The 22,118-nt window shown below is 38.1% G+C and overlaps 1 protein-coding gene across 4 annotated transcripts in view; it reads left to right on the top strand.

Moving 5' to 3' along the window:
• The window catches only part of NEDD4L (NEDD4 like E3 ubiquitin protein ligase), a 143,964-nt gene extending 124,556 nt beyond the window's left edge, over positions 1-19,408 (top strand). For all 4 annotated transcript variants that reach the window (XM_070938922.1, XM_070938921.1, XM_070938920.1 and 1 more), the window contains 8 exons: positions 3,246-3,341; positions 7,816-7,889; positions 8,952-9,012; positions 9,968-10,027; positions 12,683-12,790; positions 12,983-13,079; positions 14,856-14,928; positions 17,668-19,408. In XM_070938922.1, the coding sequence (XP_070795023.1) occupies positions 3,246-3,341; positions 7,816-7,889; positions 8,952-9,012; positions 9,968-10,027; positions 12,683-12,790; positions 12,983-13,079; positions 14,856-14,928; positions 17,668-17,770 (672 nt within the window). In that variant the 3' untranslated portion in view covers positions 17,771-19,408. The remainder of the gene's footprint in view (positions 1-3,245; positions 3,342-7,815; positions 7,890-8,951; positions 9,013-9,967; positions 10,028-12,682; positions 12,791-12,982; positions 13,080-14,855; positions 14,929-17,667) is intronic.
• Positions 19,409-22,118: the final 2,710 nt, after the last annotated feature.

The following is a 22,118-nucleotide window of genomic DNA, read 5'->3' as shown; positions in this document are numbered from 1 at the left end:
CTTGTTCCTCCAATTCTTGCTTAGATTTAAGTTCACCCTTTTCATTCAATAATTCACTATATCTAACAATTTGTTCCCTTCTAAATATTATTGAATATGAAAATGCTTCAATCGTTGATAACCAGACTGGAATTTTTAAATAATGTTGTTTTTTAATCTTCTCCCAATTTAGTAACAAAGCCTCTCGTATATAGTGTCTTCTAAAATACCCTGTGTTTTTGTTCCCTTATACCATAAAAAAGCATGCCATCCCAGCAGCAAGTCATGACCTTCTAAAGTCAATAATTTAGTGTTTCTTAGCATTATCCATTCTTTAATCCACATCAAACTTGTTGCTTGATAATAAAGTTCCCAGTTAGGCAAACCAAAACCTCCTCTTATTCTGGCATCTTGCAAAAGTTTCAATTTTATCCTCGCTTTTTTACCCTGCCAAATATATTTTAACATTATTTTATTCAAATCCTCAAAATAATCTTTTCCCAATCTAATTGGAATTGTCTGGAACAAATATAAAATTCTAGGTAGTATATTCATTTTAATTGTCGATATTCTCCCTATCAATAATAATTGTAAGTTTTCCCATTTTACCAAGTCTGTCCCAATCTGTTGTTTGAGTTTATTATAGTTATTCTCTTTAAGAGTGCTACATCTTGCTGTCAGATATATCCCCAAATATTTGACCTTATTTGTGACCTGCATCTTTGATATTTCCGCCAATTCTTCTTTTTGTTTTATTAACATATTTTTTGTCAAAATCTTCATTTTATCTTTATTAATTTTCAAGCCAGCTACTTTTCCAAATTCTCCTATTTTATCTATCAATGAAGTTATTGACTCTAATGGGTCTTCAAGTATAAAAAACAGGTCATCTGCAAATGCTTGCAATTTATATTCTTCCTTTTGAATTTTCATTCCTTTTATATCTTTTTCTTCTCTAATATTTCTATTTAGCACCTCTAATGTTAGTACAAACAACAGAGGAGACAATGGGCAGCCTTGTCTCGTTCCTTTTTTTATCACAATAGACTCCGTCAGTTCTCCATTTATCATTACTTTTGCTGTTTGTTTATAGTATATGGCTTCTATTGCTTGAATGAATTTTCTACCAAAGCCCATCTGCTCCAATTGAAGTAACATAAATCGCCAGTTCACATTGTCAAAGGCTTTCTGTGCATCTAAAAATATCAGCGCCATTTGCTTTTCAGGATGTGCCTCATAATATTCCAAAGTGTCTAGAATTATCCTCATATTGTCTCTAATCTGTCTTTTTGGCAGAAAGCCATTTTGGTCAGAGTATATAAAGTTATTTAAGTATCTTTTAAGTCTTTCTGCCAATATTGAAGCAAAGATTTTATAGTCTGAATTTGGCAGAGATATGGGCCTATAATTTTTGATTTGTTGTGGATCAGTATCCTTTTTTGGTGAAGCTCCAAAGTTTGATGCTTGAGTAGCATCATGAGATCAGGGACATGTACTGCTTGGATTTTACTTTCTAACTCTCTAATAAAGCTTTTTTCTTTTTTAAACAACTTAAGGTAACAATTTCAAGTTCCTGTTATGATTAGATTCAGCATGAAATGAACAATTGGCAAAATATTTTCGTAAGGCTTTTTTAATTAGAAGTTTGACAGCTGCTTGGAAGCCCTTCCATGAAAGAAAATAATGAGCATTCTAGGATTCTTGAATAAATTTAGCACTCTTATAATAAAGGGTGAAGAAGACAGTTATCTTGTTCACCTCAAGCATTTGGATGCACTGATGAAAATGTTGTGCTTGGACTCATGTTTAAATCATCGTGCACAATAATTTCACAGGATGACCTTATGTAGCTTCATCAAAAAGAGAATAGGGCCATCTGAGACATAAGAGGGCAGTGTTCAATCTTGTGTGCATTACATCGACCTCGTGTCAATTTTCTAAATACTACGCTGATCCTTTTTTAAAAATAGAGGGAGAGGTAATCCTTGCTTAATGACCAGTCACTTAGCAATCATTTGAAATTAGGATGGTCTCTCCCAAACGGTTCTTACAATCTGGTTCCAGAGTTCTGGCGATAACAAACCCTCCTCCCCAGTGGTGGGTTCCTCCCGGTTCGGCCCAGTTCTCCCGAGCTGGTAGCGGTAACGGTATGACATCACTGAACCGGTTCTGCACCCCCACCCCCCCTCCACCCACCCACCCCCCCCGCATTATTCTTACCTTTTATTTGGCCCCACCCCCAATCTATTGCTGCCTCCTGAGTCCCAGCTGATGGCTAGAGGGAAAAAAACTGTTTAAACTCTTCCGGGGGGCTTCAAAGGGCCACCCTACAGCTGATCAGTGTTAAAAGAAAACAAATGAGTAGACCGGTGCCTGCAAAAATAAATGGGTAGACCAGTGCCTGCAAAAAATAAATGGGTAGATCGGTACAGCTCTGCAAGCAGTTAAAAGCCTGGTAGACCAGTACCTCTGCTAAATCCTACAGAATTGTCACATGACCATCAAGCCACGCCCACAAAATAAGCCACGCCCACAGAACCGGTAGTAAAAAAAATTAGAATCCATCCCTGCTCCTCCCTCATGGTCATATGACTACATTCCGAGCCCTTAGCAGCCATCTTACCTTTACAATCTATGATTCATGTAACATAATTTATGATGGGTTTTGCTGGCTTTTTCAGTCAGTTTCCAGCAAAAAAACACCCATAGAAATGCATTGACTCACTTAATGATTGCAGTGTTTGCTTAATGACCATTTCAAAAAAGATCATAAAATTGGGTCAGCCACGTGGGTGCCTTGACTTACGGCTATCATGACTTACAACAGAAGTTCTGGCCTCCACTACAGTTTCAAATCAAGGACTGCCTATATTACAATATTCAATCTCATTCTTTCACTTTTGGAAAATAAAAATAGTTCACTATATTGAATTCCAAATAGCTAATAGGATTAATGGCAAGAGAAAGCAGCTGTTGACGAAGCCCAGATGCATAATAAAAATGATTCATTTGATAGGTTTTCAGTTTGGAAGATTCAGATGACCATCTTCCAATTTAGAAGTTAAGTTTCTGTTTAAAAGATCTAAATCCCTGATTATCTGACTTCTATAACATTCACCTTATCCATCTTGTGACACATTTCAAGAATATTAGGTGTATGCCAAGTCAGTTGAGCCAAAAGAAATTAGCTGGTAGACATCTTTCAGTATATTAATATTACATTTCCAAAAAGAATTCATTAATGGAAATCAATGTTCTTCCTACAGGATGGTGAATATTATAATTCCTTGAAATGGATTCTGGAGAATGATCCCACAGATCTGGATCTTATGTTTTGCATAGATGAAGAAAACTTTGGACAGGTATGTCCATGTTATTCCAGCATTTTTCTTTCGTTATTCTAAAATGTTCATTTGCAAGTTTTTAAAGTATTGCATTGTGCTATATACTATACCCTAAGAAGATATTTGAACATGTTTAAGCAAAAAGTAATGCTAAATTTGGCACTCCGCAGTCATAAATTTCTGAATATCTCAGTTTGGGTTTCCTTTTTACATGAGAAATTGAACAACAAATCAATAATTTTCAACAGAATGATACATGCAAAAATGTTTGTGGCAAAATAAACAAATAGGACCAACTAGGGGAGAGTGAACAACTTAAAAATTCAGTCATACATACATACATACATACATACATACATACATACATACATATATGGGCTACCCACACACGCACACAATTCCCCATAGACAGTTATTATATAAATTAGATTAAATGTTTCAATTGTTTGTTGCTTTCTAAATTCTTCTAATTAAAAACAAGTTGTGCATTAAATAAATACAATAACATTTTCCATGGGGAAAAAAGAAAGAAAATTAAGAAAGCATATTGCGATTGGTCTATGGGGGCTGTCTTTTTGGTACACCATATAAATACAGTATATAACTATATGTATGCAGTGTGTGTATGTATACCTACAACCAGAAACACATATACACACATGGGTTGACAAGGACATACATACACATGGGGCCTTTGAGTCAGTGTTGACTCCTGGCGATTGCTGGACTAGTCCCTACAGTTTTCTTAGCAAGATTTTTCAGAGGTGCTTTGCCATTGCCTCCTTACTAGGGCTGAGAGAGAGGGACTAGCTGAAAGTCTTCCAGTTGGCTTATGGCCAAGAATTTGTGGTCTCCCAATTTCTAGTCTGGTACCTTAAGAGCCTCAGTGGCGCAGTGGTTAGGGTGCAGTACTGCAGGTTACTTCTGTTGACTGCCGGCTGCCTGCAATTTGGCAGTTCAAATCCCACCAGGCTCAAGGTTGACTCAGCCTTCCATTCTTCTGAGGTTGGTAAAATGAAGACCCAAATTGTTGCGGGCAATAGGCAAACCGCTTAGAGAGGGCTGTAAAGCACTGTAAAGCGGTATATAAGCCAAAGTGCTATTGCTATTAGCCACTTTTTTTTTTTTTTTGCTTTAATTTATATGCCGCCCTTCTCCGGAGATTCAGGGCAGCTTACAATTCGTTAAGCAATAGCCTTTATACTTTTGTATATTTATACAAAGTCAGCTATTGCCCCCACAATCTGGGTCCTCATTTCACCTATCTTAGAAAGGATGGAAGGCTGAGTCAACCTTGAGCCTGGTGAGATTTGAATTTGCAGTAATTGCAAGCAGCAGATGTTAATAACAGTGCTTTAGTCCACTGTACTATCTATATAATATAAAACAGGAGGAAGAAAGTATATAATATATTCTATGTCCCTTTTATATAGATTAAATTGTAATTATTAAAAATGTGTGATACATAGAATTCTTGCCCAGGAAGAAATATTCATATTTGTAATCCCAACATTTGAAAACTCAGGCCATTGTTCAGTCTTTTAAAGCAAAGGCATTCAGTCCACGTTTTTCTACCGCAGTCATGAATAGATTTTTAAACCTTTAGCCGTTGAATTTTCTTTTACATTGAACAAGGATGAAAGCATTGTGAGTTAAAACTTGTGATTCTTTTAAAAGCTTCTTACATAAATCTCACTTCTACATTTGCTGAAGATTGTATCACAGTAATGTTTCTCTCTGAATTATTCTCATTAAGAAGCTTCATATGTGTTAGTTAACTTTGCCAGTGTTTAATGTCAGGTATGAAAATGTCCTTCCTGGGTAACCCCCACAAGTTAACAGTCACTCTTGATGTTCCTGTGAAATGCTGTAATTTGAGAAAAACTTGTTAGCCAGAATGTACCTTAACAACAGCTTATTGCCACATCTGAAGTCACAGATGAGTAAGCTTGTGATGAACTTGGAAAAGTATCTATTGTAGCATCCTTCATTGTGAAGATGAAAGTTTTTAGCGGAAGACTAGAATGCACGGTAGATGTTATAGGCTCATAAATTTCACAATAAATTATTATTTTTAATTTGAGTTTATTAGCTACCCATCTCCAATGGGCTATTGTTGTTGCGGTTGTTATGGTTTTTGTTGTTGTTGTTGTTGTTGTACAGTGCTTTTGAGGTCAGTTTTTTTATTTCAGACCTGAAACAGAGGAAAGGCCCATGATTATATTTCTTTATCATTAGGTTGCCATGACAGGGTAACGTTTTTTTTTAAACACCTAATTTGGAGCTTTCTCACAAAGTGGGAATGAAAAATATTACATTCAAAATACATGCATGTTTGCTTGTTTGAGCTTCGCAAAACATTTATTTTTCCCTGAAGGGTGAAAAACCTGCCCAGCCAAATCCCTTAACTATGTTGATTATTTGCAACCTTGGAAATGTAATGCTGCAGCATCCATCATCATCATCATCATCATCTTTTAATGACCCCATAGTCCCTTGCGGGGTAGAGTCTGAGCAACTGAATGGAACTGAGTATTTACTGGCCGGATGCCCTTCCTGTCGCCAATGCAGAGCTATATTCAGCAGATATATTCTCATCGTCCCCAGAGAGAGAAATATCTGCCTCAACCTAGGATCGAACTCATAGCCTCCTGATTGTGAGGCAAGAGCTCCACTTCTAGGCCACCGCACCACTCAAATGCTGCAGCATCCATGACATAATGTAAACAGTACCAGAATGTTGTACCTTGGTTATATCAAATAAATACTCTTCTTTGAAGCTGATTTGAAATTAGATTTTGATTGCAGTCTAACTAGTTTCTTCAACTCCTTTCCTTGGATTAAACCAACTTTCTTTGGGGTGGTTGATATGTAGAACATTTAAAATTTTGTCTCATGTACCATATTATTTTTACATTCTGGGAGCTGAAAACCTGTAGTATTCCTAGACAGTACCCTCTTGACTTTTAAACAGTAAATTTTAAATGGTTAGAATATTTCAAGATAACTAAGTCTCACAATCCATTTTCAAATAAAACACCATGCAATTTTAAGCAGCTTAATTTTTTTTTAAAAAAAAATCGTTCCATTATGTGAAATTGGGATCTGGTGCCCAGTGGCTAAAATGTTAGTGTCCTGTTAGATTTTAGATAGCTGGTTTCTTTAACTCCTTGTATGGTATTCCTCACTTGCCAGCTACAGTTTTGTACATGTTTCTTGGTTTCTATTTATCCTGGCTAATTAGTTGTTGAAAATGTGCACAGTAGACTTTGCCTTTCTTAGGTATCAGTTTCCATTTGTGTGTGTGTGTGTCTTTGTTGGAAACACAGTTAAGACTCTAAATATCTGTGGAGATTCTCAGTCATTCAGGTCATGGTTTTGTTTTGTTTTGTTTTGTTTTTTAATTTGATTTATATGCCGCCCTTCTCCGGAGACTCAGGGCGGCTTACAATGCGCTCAGCAATAGCCTTCATCCTTTTGTATATTTATATAAAGTCAGCTTATTTCCCCCACAACTGGGTCCTCAATTTACCCACCTTAGAAAGGATGGAAGGCTGAGTCGACCTTGAGCCTTGGCGAGATTTGAACCTGCAGTAATTGCAGGCAGCTGGTCTTAATAACCAGCTTAATAACAGGGTGCCTTAGACCACTGTACTACCAAGGCTCTTTGGTTGTCTCAAAGGTGCTTTTTTTCAAGAGGCAACGGGACTTTCTGGTTTTACTTTGAAGAAGCTTCTTGGATGAGAAGCGAAGCGTCTTTAAAAAAAAAAATCCAGAAAGTCCAGTTGCCTCTTGAGAAAAGCACCTTTTATTGCTTTAGGTTTGCTTTGTTGTACAGATATATAATAAAAATTGCAAGATGTAATTTTTTTTCTTTGTATACTTTGTTACTTTGTAAAACTGAATTTACAAATGTACACACAAATGTCTGCCTGGATGCTTATCAGTTTTAAAAAAAACAACCCCTAGGAAACATTTGCTCATGATCAGCATACTTTCCCTTGGAATTTATTACTTTGTTTGAGGATGTTTAAGCCATACATTTTCTTTTAATCCTACAGCTAGCGCAAAACAGCTCTATTGGGTCTGCAGAGATACCCAACAGTACTTGATTGGTATTCCAAAAACTGCCATTGATGTCCCTAGGGAACGCTGTTAATCCTTGTATAACAGAGCAGATGACATGCCAATCTGTCTTCCCTTTAGCTTGTTAATGAAACACAGTGCTTGATTCAGATAGATCAATTGCACTACATCTGTTCAACTCTTCTTAGAACCTAAGCCCAGAACATTTTGTCAATAACAACTAAAATAATTAAATAACTAAAAGGAAATTTAAAATTGGAGCTTGACCCACATTATACGTTTTAAAAAAAAGTATTAGAACAGCAGAGAAATGGTGTATTTCAAAATATAATTAGTTCGTGTCTGGTAACTAACCGGTTTAATCATTCTAAAATAAGTCTACTTATCTATGCTTCTGTCTTTGCAGACATATCAAGTTGACTTGAAGCCAAACGGGTCGGAAATCACGGTCACAAATGAAAATAAAAGGGAATATATAGAGTAAGTTTTTTTAAAAAAAAACTATTTATTTTCTCAGTTTAATGTTTTAGCCATCAGGATGGCTTTGAAGGCAAAAATGGATTTCAAGAAGACTATCACAGAAACCATACAAATTTTTAAACTCTTTTAGAAACAGTTGTAGACTTAGGCATCCCAGTTCCATGTTCATTTGTTTCTGTTTATTTGTTTTAAAAAATTATACCTCCTCACTATTATAGATGACAGGGCAGGTTAAATTGATTAAGTGGCAAACCCTGTTGTAATTAAAATAGAGCACAAAATTCTAAGCTGCATTCAATAAGATTTAAATGCTTTGATAGATAACTTTGCGATGAAATCGTTGGCCCCAGGCAAAGAGAAAATTATGGAAAGAGCCTTTCCATAATCAGGATGATCTCTCCTCCTGGTTTTTCTATGTAAAATATCAATTCCACCTATAAAAGATCTTCTTTTTCCATTTTTGGTCATTCAACAGAAGGTGGAAAGAGAGCCTGTTTGGTTTAGTGCCCTAATTATGAAATGTAGGCTTATCACCTCAGAGTGCCCATTATAAGTAGTTTTTAAATATAGCTTTTAATTCTTACTAAATAAACACAATTCATTGAATTCAATATCCATAGAAAACATAAAGCTAATTTCAGATCATCGGTAGGTACACAGCAAATCTCTTCTTGGAAAAGTTATAACTTACACTTTAAGGGACATATTTAAATCTGTTTAAATGCCCAGATATAAAAATGGAACAAAGTTCTCTTTGAATTACTCCTTTAAGTTCAGCAATAATATTCTACAACCATCCCATTGGATTATGAAAGAATATTTTAGGAATTACCCAAAGTTTCTATGTATTCATGTGCTTTGTAGATAAGTAAAATCGGATCTTGAAATGTGAAGATTGTATTTGCCTCATCTATTTTATTTACTGTTTTATTTAAGTTAAATGAAAGATTATGGGAGGTCAAAATGAAAACCCCAAAAAAAAGTTAGGAGATGTGGTTTAAGCTGTTCAAATGATTGTGTTTTCTCCTAATGAAATGTTACGTTTTTCTTTGTGTCCTGTAGCTTAGTCATCCAGTGGAGATTTGTCAACAGGGTTCAAAAGCAGATGAATGCGTTTCTTGAGGTGAGACATTTCACTGACAATACATTGTTTGTCTTTGCCGCCCGGTCCATGGGGGGAAGGGGAAGGAAGGAAGGAAGGAAGGAAGGAAGGAAGGAAGGAAGGAAGGAAGGAAGAGAAAGGAGGGAGGGGAGGCAGGGAAGAGAGGGACGAATTAAAAATATTCATCTAGGAGTTTATGTGAACACGTACGAAAAATCAGTGCTGTACTGATTTTTCATATGTGTTCATATAAACTCCTAAATGGACTCCTCCTCTCCTTCTTCCCTCAGCTCAATAGAGCCATCTTCCATTTCTTCTTTCTACACCCTTGCAAATCAAAGGAAGACAGTGAATTCTGTGTGGAAAATTGGAGAGGGAGGAATAGGAAATGAGTGCCCTGCCGTCAAAAATAAAATTGTGGCCTAGAGCTTGAATTGTCCATTGACCCAGCCCATGTGCTCCTTACTCAGAACCACTGAACTTCATTTTTAAAACCACCGTTATTCCTTCACTGCCAAGTCCTTCTGAGTTCTGCATGATCATTCTTTAGGCTCCGATTTGAGAAACAGAAGGAATGGGTGAAGGTTGCCTGTCGTTCTTTCTTCCCTCCTTGATTGGCATATATACCGTTTTAGCTCCAATTCAAACAGACCTCGGAACCTGTGGCAGAGGTGAATGCACACAATCTGTCACATGGAATTACTCTTGTCAAGAATGAGCAGCTCCCTGTGGAAGCTGCCTAAGTGTCTGAGATTACAGAACACTTTTTTTTATTTTCCAGCCCTCCAGTGTTTCACTTGTCTCCCCACATCTCCCAAGTTCTCTGAATTAAAAGCTGTTTGTTGTAACTCTCCTCTGAGCTTTTACTTTGAAATGTTAAAATGCATCAGCAGTGTTAAACTACGAGACATATATTTTGAAAATGTATTGAAATTCATTTGTTTTTCTCTCCCCCCCCCCCCCATTCCGGTTTCAGGGATTTACAGAACTCCTGCCCACTGACTTAATTAAAATTTTCGATGAAAACGAACTGGAGGTTAGTTGCCTTTCAGTGTTGTCTTTAAGTATGGGTTTCTTTGGTGGAAGCAATTGGAAAGATCCTTGCACGTCTTGAGTGGAGGAAAAAAAAAACATATTGGCCTAAATTCTGCAAAGATTTCTCCACATATAAATAGCAGTCCTACAATTCTCTAGCTTTAGATGGGGCTTTTTAATGACACACAATAAGCGTGTTTTCAAGGTTCCTATTGCCAGCTAAATATTTAAAGCAAACTCCAGAAAATAAAACACGATCCTGTACAGGTAGTCCTTGATCTATGACAGCAATTGGGACCGGGATTGCCGTTGGTAAGTGGTCATCAAATGCAATTGCTTCACTTAATGACAGCAATCCAGGCAGTCCCCATTGCCATTGTTAAATGAATGTTCCATTCATTAAGTGAAACAGCTTCCTGCGGCTTCCCACAACCCAGTCAATGGCAAAGCTGGCGGGAATTTGCAAGTCTCAGATGCTGCCAGTTGGGAAGGGAGTAAAGGCACAAGAGAGTAAGGGAGAGTACCCAAGGGCCTTAGGACTGCTTGACTTCTGAAAAACTTGCTCGGATTTTGGAATGAAGCATTTTCAGCCACCCCTGGAGATGAGAAAAGGAGATTTCTTGGAAGGTGGCAGAGCCTTGTAATCTTCCCTGCCAGCTTGACTTTCTGGGGAAACCAACAGAGAAGATTTTATATGGCAATCACATGATCACGCGTATTTGCTTCCCTGAAGCTTCTAAGCTGGAGTGGTGGACGTCACAGAACTGATCTATACAGACAGATGTAAGATTTTACTTGGAAAATTGTCTCGCTAAGTTCACGTCAAATCACTCCTAGTCAAGCAGGTAAAAGTAAAAGTTGGGCTTGCAAGAGCAATGACTGTTTTCAAATTTATGGATCAAATAAAACACAGTACGCAGAGGGGTAAATGAGAGGAATGAAGGAAACAAACTTAGAATCTGGTTTTCAAACGTTTATGTTCCTCAAAGTAATGTTTTGTTTTGTTTTTTGTTTTTTTTAATTTGATTTATATGCCGCCCTTCTCCGGAGACTCAGGGCGGCTTACAATGCGTTAAGCAATAGCCTTCATTCTTTTGTATATTTTATACAAAGTCAGCTTATTGCCCCCACAAACTGGGTCCTCATTTCACCTACCTTAGAAAGGATGGAAGGCTGAGTCAACCTTGAGCCTTGGAGAGATTCGAACCAGCAGAAATTGCAGGCAGCTGTGTTAATAACAGGGTGCACTAAACCCCTGTACCAAGGCTCTTTATTTATTTTTAAAAAAGACAAGGTATGAATGCTAAAATTAAACAGAAGTTTTGCTTTTTCCATAAGAAAAAAAATAATAAAAGTCATGCAGCCTGCCACAGCCTGTAATATTAAGTGCCACCCAGAGTCACTTTTTGTGAGATGGGCGGTTATGCAAATTTGATAAATAAAAATTAATATATTAGTCCTGTATACAATAATATAGTAATCCTTAGAACTCAGTAAATACAGAGAGGATTCTATAGAGATTCTCAATCATCCAGGCCATGGTTGTCCCAAAGGTGCTTTTTCAGGAGGCAATTGGACTTTCTTGTTTTTTACTTTGAAGACTTCTTTCGCTTCTCATCACAGAAGCTTCTTCAGCTCTTTCATTCCCCACTATCCTGTCAGAGCTGAAGAAGCTTCTTGGATGAGAAGCGAAACGTCTTCAAATACAAAAACAAAGTCCAGTTGCCTCCTGAAAAAGCACCTTTGGGCCACAGAGAGGATTGTTTATTGTTACAATATGTGAGCATGTATTTTAACTGAGCCTCCTGTGTTGCAATGTTTGCTCTGAAATGATTTTTTTTCATGAAGATTATTCTTATATAATAGATGTAAAACAGTTCTAGTTATGCACGTTACTATACTGAAAGAGAAAGGTTTCAAAATATTGACTGGTGCATAATTTACAAGGATTGTAACACTAATATACACATACAGTATGCATATATACCTATGTATATGCTTCCCAGATCACAACTATAATAGAATAACAGAGTTAGAAGGGACCTTGGAGGTCTTCTAGTCCAACCCCCTGCTTAGGCAGGAAACCCTACACCACTTCAGACAAATGGTTATCCAACATCTTCTTAAAAACTTCCAGTGTTGGAGCATTCACAACTTCTGGAGGCAAGTTGTTCCACTGATTCATTGTTCTAACTGTCAGGAAATTTCTCCTTAGTTCTTTCTAAGTTGCTTCTCTCCTTAATCAGTTTCTACCCATTGCTTCTTGTCCTGCCCTCAGGTGCTTTGGAGAATAGCTTGACTCCCTCATATTTGTGGCAACCCCTGAGATATTGGAACACTGCTATCATGTCTCCCCTGGTCCTTCTTTTCATTAAACTAGACATACCCAGTTTCTGCAACTGTTCTTCATAGGTTTTAGCCTCCAGTCCCCTAGTCATCTTCATTGCTCTTCTCTGCACTCTTTCTAGTGTCTCCACATCTTTTTTACATCGTGGTTATCAAAACTGAATGCAGTATTCCAAGTGTGGCCTTACCAAGGCATTATAAAGTGGTATCAATACTTCACTTGATCTTGATTCTATCGCTCTGTGATAGAAAATAAATGCTCATAGTCCATGTCCTGATTTCCTTTCTCAACAATATCATTCCTTCACAGTTGTTAATGTGTGGTCTTGGCGATGTTGATGTGAATGACTGGAGACAACACGCAATCTACAAGAACGGATATTGTCCAAACCACCCTGTCATTCAGTGGTTTTGGAAGGTAACAATGATTCATTCTGATGCTGTGCTTTAACTCCCAACATTTTTGACCGCTTTCTTTAAAAAAAAAAAAAAAATCGCAGCCTGTTCTCAAATTGCCTTATCACTTGCAAAGTCCTTATTAAAAACAGTAAGCCCGTGTGAGATTCACTGCTAATTCGTTCATCAGCTTTCATAATGATATGTTTTATAGGCCGTTTTACTGATGGATGCTGAAAAACGTATCCGGCTTTTGCAATTTGTAACTGGGACGTCACGAGTGCCTATGAATGGATTTGCTGAACTTTATGGTGAGTGATTTTTATTATCTCTAATTATTTACTTGGGATGTCTTGGAAATTACTCTCTTACAAGCAACACCGGCCTATTCTTTCCATCCTAAATACAATGGTATGCAAATATTTCCTTTATTAACCCCATTTAGAGACCTCCGTAATCTTTAAGATCTCTCAGTGGTTCACAGGAAAAAGTACACAATAAAACAACACAGTTAAAAGATTCACAAACCAATGAATAAAAAGAATGCAAAGTGAATTACAAAGTGAAACTATAAGCCAACTAAGATGGTATCATGGCCCAAACTCCTCCAGAAGAAGCTATCAACATGGAAATCATATGTCCACAGGGGAAGGGGCATTCCGAAGGACCAGGCCGACAATCAAACTCTGGGCAGTTTACAAAATCCCCAGAAAATAGTTAAAAGTAAACTTCACAGAAACAGGCAACTCAAACTACAACAATTAGAATTACAGACAGTACAAAATTAGGATGGGGGATGGGATGGGACCCTTAACCCTCAGGCCTAGGAGCACAGCCAGGCCTTAAGGACCTTCTAGAGCTCCAAGAAAAAGACACTGTCATTGTCTTGGGGTGGAGGATACACTTCCAGAGGACAAGGGCTATGACAGAAGGAACATTTTCTTGATCCCTTATGACAGCATTTAATTGAAGGGACCTAGAGCAGACCCACTCTGCCCAAAGCGTACTGGGTTGGTAGAAGCCATTGGAGATAGATGGTCCCTCAGATAACCAAGATCTATGCCATGAAGGGCTTTATAGTGGTGATCAGTTCCTTGAATTGCACCTGGAAGCTTACTGGCAACCAATGCAATTTGTGTAGTGGTGGTAACAAATGAGTACACCGGGAAATATCTTTTAGTGCTTGCTCCACTGCATATGTTTGGTAATACTGTATATTTGCCTTGGGGCCACTGCTACTAATGTTGGAAAAGTTGGAAAAGTAATATTAAATTGCAACTCTGTGAAAGATATAAAGCAACACTATACTATCAGATGATTATCGTTTCTGGTAAAAGTAGTTCCTCCTACTAAGAACTTGCCAAGATTCCAGATATTGAATTTTCAGCTTTTCTTCCTAAATCAAATCCTCTTTTCAATGGAAATTGCTGAAGATTGGAATTTAGGCATTCAGGATACACATAATTTTGATTGAAATGCACTGAATGTCTACAGGAAGGGAGGGATGAGATGGGTGGGTAGGTGGATGGATGGATGGATGGATGGATGGATGGATGGATGGATGGGAAGGTGGATGGATGGATGAGAGGGTGGATGGATGGATGGTTATTCATCCATTCATTGGTTCTCAACTCATAATACTAAGCATGTCTTGAGCATGGTATAAGGGGGTGAGTTTTTCAGAAAACAGGGGCATGTGTTGTTTTCTTCTACTTTAAATCCTACTAACTGACTGGTTTGGGGTTTAATTCACTCTTGATCATATATGTGATCCTGATCCTTTTGATCTACTTAATTCTTGGCTTCCTCTTCATAGTTCAGTTCATTATTAGGAAAAGTATTTTATTCACTCCTAGCAAACACATTCTTAGACATATTTCTAACCGAAGCCACTCTTCTTTAGAGATCTCAGATGAGTTAGAACAGTCTTCCTCAACCTCTCTCCTCTAGGCATATTGGGATTGCTGAAACTCCTAGCTAACTCCTAGTAGAGCTGAAGTCAAGGAGGTAGACAATGTTACAAGCTGCAATTTTACAAGTCTGTTCATATGACCATCTGACCCATTTATGTCCCTCTCTTAAACCAGGTTCAAATGGTCCTCAGCTGTTTACAATAGAGCAATGGGGAAGCTCTGAGAAGTTACCCAGAGCTCACACCTGGTGAGTAATAAAATATTAAGCATTATATTTACAGTACTTAAATTTAGACATCTCCAAGGAATGCATTTTCAATTGAATGTGATGGGAGTTCTTTCCTACGTAAACCTTCCACGTTAACTTTCATATATTAGATGTGTGTGATTATGGATGCAAAAGGCAGTAATTAAAATGTTCTTGCTATTAAGACTGTTGTAAAATCTTGAAAAGTGAGACATTTTAGAAGACACAGCAATAAAACTTTACTGTTTTTCATTCCATAAAATTCACTCCATACAATTTATGGGCAATACTAAAAAATTTTTTAGGGGAGATAACAGTACCTTGTTCTGAGCACCAATTGTTAAAGAATATTCCCTTCTTACAAACATATGTTGGTTAATACAGTCTGGGCAACCCCCATTTTTATTATATTGTGGCTACAGATATAAGGAAATCTGATCATCTCCCACATAGCAATCCTGAAGCTTTTAAGTGGCAAGTTTCCAGGCAACCGTTATGCCATATTTCCAGAGTTGTTCAGAAAAGGAGAAATGTTAATTGTAAGACCAAAACTCTTAAGAATAAAAATAGTCTATGGAAAGAAGTCAAATTTGATAAGCGTTTTAAACATTTTCCGATGCGCTTCTTTCAAAATAGGCTCAAACAAGTAACCCTTTTGTTTCCTTCATTATTTTAAAAAATGGAATAATTGGGGGAAAATAAAGACGGGGAGAAAGATCTGAAAGAGCAGAGACCTGCTTCTTCTCTAGAAAATTGGAGGGGAAGAAGGAGAAAATGTGGGAATGAAAAAGGCACCGACTAAGGTTTCTCATTGTCACAAACTGCATATGCTGAGAACTTGTTGAAATACATGTTGAAGAAAGTGTATTCTTCAACGGGTCCACCAAGATATTTTTGTGCTTAGATGAAATTATCTGGAAGGGGTTTCCAGTCTCATACAAGCCAAGAAACCTGTCACTCTTTTCCCCCGAAGTATGTTCCCTTCAAGGGAAATTGCTTGTTTCAGAAGCAATTCTTAGGCACAGATTGTCCTACTCTTTGAAAGAACTAAGTATTAGTAATCAATAGGCTAAGCATGGCAACCATCTCAGGTGTTTCTGGCTGCTGTTGCTTCTGGCAATACCTAATTTGCACCTGAAAGGACATTCGGCAAGGATAAAAGGTCTGGCTCCTCCATAAAATTTGGAATACAACTGGCAGAAATCCTCTCCTTTGTTCTGTTATTAGAGATGAAAGCAGGGGAGAAATCCAGCAGGTTCTGACAGGTTCTGGAGAACCGGTAGCAGAAATTTTGAGCAGTTCGGAGAACTGGCAAATATCACCTTTGGCTGGTCCCAGAGTGGTGTGGGAATGGAGATTTTGCAGTATCCTTCCCCTACCACGCCCACCAAGCCACCCCCACAGAACCGGTAATAAAAAAAATTTAGATTTCACCACTGGATGAAAGATATTGAAGCTCAGGAGATCCAAAGAGGAACTCCTTGCCAACCCATGGCAGAATGATTTGATAGGATAGCGGTTTCTATTAAACTTGAATCGGGAAGATGATTACTATTCATTTTTCCAGAAATCTAGTGAAGAGGAGAATTTCCAGAGACCTTGTATGCACATCCCATATTTACGTACATCAAAATGTAATTTTTATATATCTGGGTCATGGTACTATTATTAAATAAATGAGGGCTAATATTAATTATATTTAGGCTATACTTAAATGAAAAATTTGAATTTTTGCCTTTAACACTTTTTTTCTAGGTTTATCTAGCATGCTACTAACATGGGAAATGCAGTTCTTATATCTAAAAAAATATTTAGTAGTAGGTTTATGTTAGGAAAGAAAGGGAAAGGAAGGAAAGAGAAGGGGGAATGGGAAGGAGTCCCTGCAGATTTTACTCCACTAGTCGTTGCCGACTATAGGGGACAATGCTCATTTCCATTTCAAGGCCATTGAGTCAGTGCTGTCCAAAGATATTTTGCAGTCATCTGGCCAGCATGACGTTGCAGAGCGCTGTGGGGGAGGAACTTTAACAAAAGTGGTACCTATTTATCTACTCGCATTGCCATGTTTTCAAACTGCTAGGTGAACAGGATGAGAGCTCACCCCATCTCAGAATGCTCAGGTCTCGAACCCGAACTGCCGGCTTTCTAGTCGACAAGTCCAGCATCTTAACCGCTGAGCTATAGCACTGGTTTATAGGGGCAGATAGTATTTTTCTGTTGAAAAGTTACATCTCAGTGTTGGGAGGTATTTCTGAATAAATTGGGAAATGGCACAGAGGGACAGGGCTGGTGGGAAAAAATGGAGGATTTGATGGAGAAAAAGCTAAAGCCACTATTGGTTGTGACTGTGGTATGTTACCCACAGAATTCCACCCGAGAAATCTATCAAGCTATGGCAATTTAGCCTTCTTTCTTCCATTTCTGTTCTCTACAAGCCCACATAGGAAGTCAGATTTAGTCTGTCAATTGGCTAAATGTAATACCGCAAATCTTAGTTTTCCATGGTTTGGGAGCCCTGGGATTACACTTACACACAGATTCACTGCAGAATTAGAACTGGCCAAGTGTTACCTGAACATCTAGCTGGGAATTTTGCTCATTGGTCACTTCTCAAGAGAGGTTCCTTTCAAGCATGGTGGTGTTTGTTTGAGTCTTTTCACAGTCTGAAAAACCAGATGCTTCATTTGAAACAAACACAATCCTGCCTTTACTTCAATCCCCAATCCTTTTCCATTGCAGCTTTAATCGCCTTGACTTACCTCCGTATGAATCTTTTGAAGAATTGCGAGAGAAGCTTCTTATGGCCGTTGAAAATGCTCAAGGATTTGAAGGAGTGGATTAAGTGGGCGCCTGCTCCTGCTTCTTCTTATTGCTCTTCTTCTTATTGTTATCTTATTAGTAAAACAAAGATTCTGTTCTCGGAGCAAGTTCTGCAAGCACTTTTTTTGATTTTCCAGCAGACTTTTTTCAGGAGATGGAGCAGAACGATAGCACGGTGGAGCGAGAAGCTTCTGTCCAGTGCCGATGTCTGAATCCAGCAATGGGAAATAACTTTCTTTCACTTGTGGATAGTATTTCTGAAATTTCCACAACAATTTACCCACTGGTTGATGTATACTCTAATGACATTTCAGCAGGACTTGTCTATTTATGTCGTGCCTCTGTAGGCAAAAGCCCTTAATAAATGTTTTACATACTTTTTAATGGCAATGAATGGAATTAATCATTTTACAGGTATAGTATTACAGTTCACGTTTACTTTGGAACAATGATTTTTAAGTTTTATTTCCTTGCAATTAAAAAAAAAAAAAACCACAATAATGTACTGGAAGAACGAACTCATTTTGTTTCCTCTTAATTTGTCTAGACTGTATGTATGCCATAAGCGTTCTGTTCTCCCAAAAAATCTGCTTTTTGTTGTTTTTAGCATCATGCTCTTCTGGTCTTTTAGAATAAGTAATATTTTTTTGTAAGATATTTTCTGCCATTGGAAATATCCTAAAGTACCAAATGCCTTTTTAAATGTGTGCATTGTGGTTTCGCAAACTGCAACAAAAGTTAAAATTTGTGATGGGGTGGAGACAATATTTCTACAAATCGCCTGGATATTTACAGGAAAATCATGACATATTCCAGCATGCCAAATCTCTTCTTCAATAATGAAGTTGCCTCCCTATTTCTTGATAGTATTTATATGTATTATAGCTTTTTTTTTTTTTTTGGGGGGTGATGGGTTTGGGCACTATTGTCATTGGGGGGAAAATGTTTGATTGTTTGTTGTATAGTGACTTTTACCAATTCTTCCCTCTCACAATGGAGGCATCCTGATCTTGCTTGATCTCAAGGCTGTAAAAAGTACTTTTCTGTTTGTATGCATTTGTTAGTATCTAAATGAGAAGGATTTTTCCCTTTATTTTTGATTGCACCAATTCTAGAAGCACTTTATGTACCACATGGAGATCTTTTTTTTTTTTTAAATCATAAATATTAATGTGATAGTATGCCTTCTCCTTGCCCATGTCTTTCTGGTGCAATATCTTTCAGTTGTGAAATCTGGCAATGGCTGATGGAAGTACGGAAAAAAAAAAACTAGAGAGAGCCGAACTTAGAGATACTAGTTGTATTTTGTGGTGTTGGGCTCCACCCCCACCAAAATTTATTTAATAAATGCAGTTATCTAGCCACTTTTATAACGTATGACATGTTGCATGAATAAATGATAATGCTTGTCTTGTAAATGTTATGTAATAGTTTAAGAGGGAAAGAACAAACAGATGTTCTCTCATCCACTGGAAGATGACTTGGAGCAGCACATATTTGATAACTGAGCAATGTGGCTTTGCGTGATTTTGCCCTCAAATGTAAACTCAACCCCTGGGTAACAATCCAACAAGGCTGCAGACTTAAATAGGCTACTAGGATGATGCTAGATAGTTTCTAAACATCTCTATGGCATGCAAGTTTTAAGTTTTTCTACATATGGCTTTCAAGGCAAAATAAATGGACACGTTGCTATTCAGCTAAGCAAAGGACAAGCTTTGACATTCTTCACTGCTTCCTTGCTCCCAGTGATATAACTGGGAGGCTTCACAGTCATTTTTAGAAACTTCTGGGTAGATATATGATGGCCTGTCCATGGATTTGGGAGAGAGGGTATACTTAAAGAAAGCAAGGAGTGTTAGACAGCATCTTCAGAGGCGAAACAAGCTGGGGGAAAATTATATTCGCATGGCAGCCATTTTGTAAATATCCATCCAGTGGAAACTATGTTGTGAGTATTTGCCATCAACACTATCTGAAAATTAGAAATGTACTCACCCAAAATGCATTATTTGTTGGAGGTAATGCCCATGGTTGAATAATTACTTGTAGGTATTTCAGATTCTTAGTAGTGGTGTTTCCCTTTTTCTTTCCCCCTTCCGTAATTTAGTAGAATAACAAGAGTTGGAAGGGATCTTGGAAGTCTTCTATCCAATCTCTACTCAAGCAGGAGATCTTATACCATTTCAGACAAATGGCTGTCTAATCTCTTCTTTAAAACCTCCAGTGTGGAGCACCCACAATTTCTAGAGGCAAGTTGTTCCACTGATTAATTGTTATAACTGTCAGGAAATTTCTCCTTAGTTCTAGGTTGGTTCTCTCCTTGATTCATTTGTCCTATCTTCAAGTGCTTTGGAGAATAGGTTGACCACCTCTTCCTTGTGGCAGTCCCTCAAATAGTGAAACACTGCTATCATGTCATCCCTCCTAGTCTTTATTTTCACTAGACTCCAAAATGTTGGTACAACCCTAGTTTAGATCAGAAGCACCTTCTGACTCAAAGTAAAGGCAAGCATATTAACTGGATTTCTTCGAAGCTCAGCATACCTTTCAGATGTTGCTATACCACAGATGCAAGACTAATTGAATTTACTGGATATCCATGGTAGAGTAGAGCATCTTTTTCCTTTCTGTTTTTTCAACTTACCTGTGTATTTTGAAATGATTTGATGGCAGTCTGCAAGCGTAAAGTGTCAACAGATCATTTCAAAGTGCACAGGTACGTTGAAAGAACAGATATAGTCATTCAGTCCACTTTCATTTCTCAACTTATGGTTCTCTCACCTGGGTTGGCAATATATTCTGGCAGAATTTCTGAATCTCTTATTCAAAAATAAGAGCTATTGAGTTCAGTCAGGCTTGGTCTCATGTAACTGGGTTTCCAGGAAGGTGCATTCCAGATATGTGGGATTACAACTCCAGAACTCTTGAGGCACCATGCTCAGCCAGATCAGAAAGGCTGAAAATATAGGATCAATTAACTAAAAAAAAACCTAGCAGAAAAGGGAGATGAGAAAAAAAGAATGTCTTAGGACAGTGATGGTTAACTTTTTTGTCGTCGTGTGCCAAAAGTACGCGTGTGCAACACTGCACGCATAATGCCATGCGTCCCTGGCCCCCCGCCCCGTTTTGGGCCTAGCAAGCCTCCTTGCAGTCTCCTGGGACCAAAAATGGGCTGCAGGAGTGGTTCCCTGTGGCCCATTTTTGGTCCCAGGAGGCTGCAGGGAGGCCACTCTGCATGCACGTGCGGGGCACATGTACGGCAGAGACCTGAAAATTAGCTGGCTGTCGGGAGGCACACACGCATGTGGGATGGAGCTGAGCTGGGCGACGACTCGTGTGCCCACAGAGAGGGCTGCGCATGCCACCTGTGGCACATGTGCCATAGGTTCGCCATCACATCCTTAGGGTGTCACGATAGTTTGTGAGGATAAAAACCCTATGGTTGGAGTATTGTTTAAGGATGGGCTCAAACATTTTTAAAAAGCAATAATTAAAAATAAATAACTAGTGTAAAAATGGCTAATTTTTCTATGCCTAGACTTGAAAGGACCAATTTTGTAACACGGGGGGAACAAGGGTCAGTAAATATTTAGCAAGATCATGCAAAGCTCGGATGAGCATATTCTTTGGGAAAAAAAAATAACCCACCCAATTCACAGGAAAAAAGTTAAAGAGTCACATTATATCAGTTGGGTGAAATCTTGTTTAAGTACTTCTTCCCTTCTACCTTCCTTCCCTCCACCCGTCTGCCACAATTTTAAAAACCCTGTTCCTTCTATGTTGTGTCAAAGGCAGCGTATTGGATCAAAGAATAAAATCTAAATCTTTTGCCCCAGAGACACAGTGGAGGCCAAAGAGTATGGAAACAAAGACCAGCAGAAAACTACTCTGGTCATTATGAGATTCAACAAATAAGGAGTTGCATAACCTGAAAAGAAGTCCAGAAACTAACAATTGTGACTTTTAATGGTGCAGAAGAGAGGTGATATTAAATTGAGATGAGATCTTTGGTCGAAGAGGTTGTAGAAAAAATGCTTTTAAAAGGCTCTGACGATCCCAGCTGAGCCGCACGATCATCAGAGGCTTTTTTTTTTTTTTTACTTATAAAAGCATTTTTTCGGCCGAAGAAAAAATGCTTTTAAAAGTAAAAAAAAAAGCCTCTGATGATCGCGCGACTCAGCTGGGCATGGGGGGGCGGGCAGGGATTTTTGCTACCGGTTCTCCGAACCACTTGCCTCCATCGCTACCAGATCGGGCGATTCAGTCCGAACCAGGAGCATTTCACCTCTGTGACAAAAGTTGCAAAATTGATTCACTTAACTGCCTTACTTAGCAATGGAAATTCTGGTCCCAAGTGTCATAAGGAA

This window comes from Pituophis catenifer, unplaced genomic scaffold (assembly GCF_029215685.1).
Source record: "Pituophis catenifer annectens isolate HBS135680 unplaced genomic scaffold, rPitCat1.0.hap2 SCAF_2, whole genome shotgun sequence".
Classification (NCBI taxonomy): Eukaryota; Metazoa; Chordata; class Lepidosauria; order Squamata; family Colubridae; genus Pituophis; species Pituophis catenifer.
Note: the sequence above shows the minus strand (reverse complement) of the source record. Positions and strands in the feature narration are given on the sequence as shown.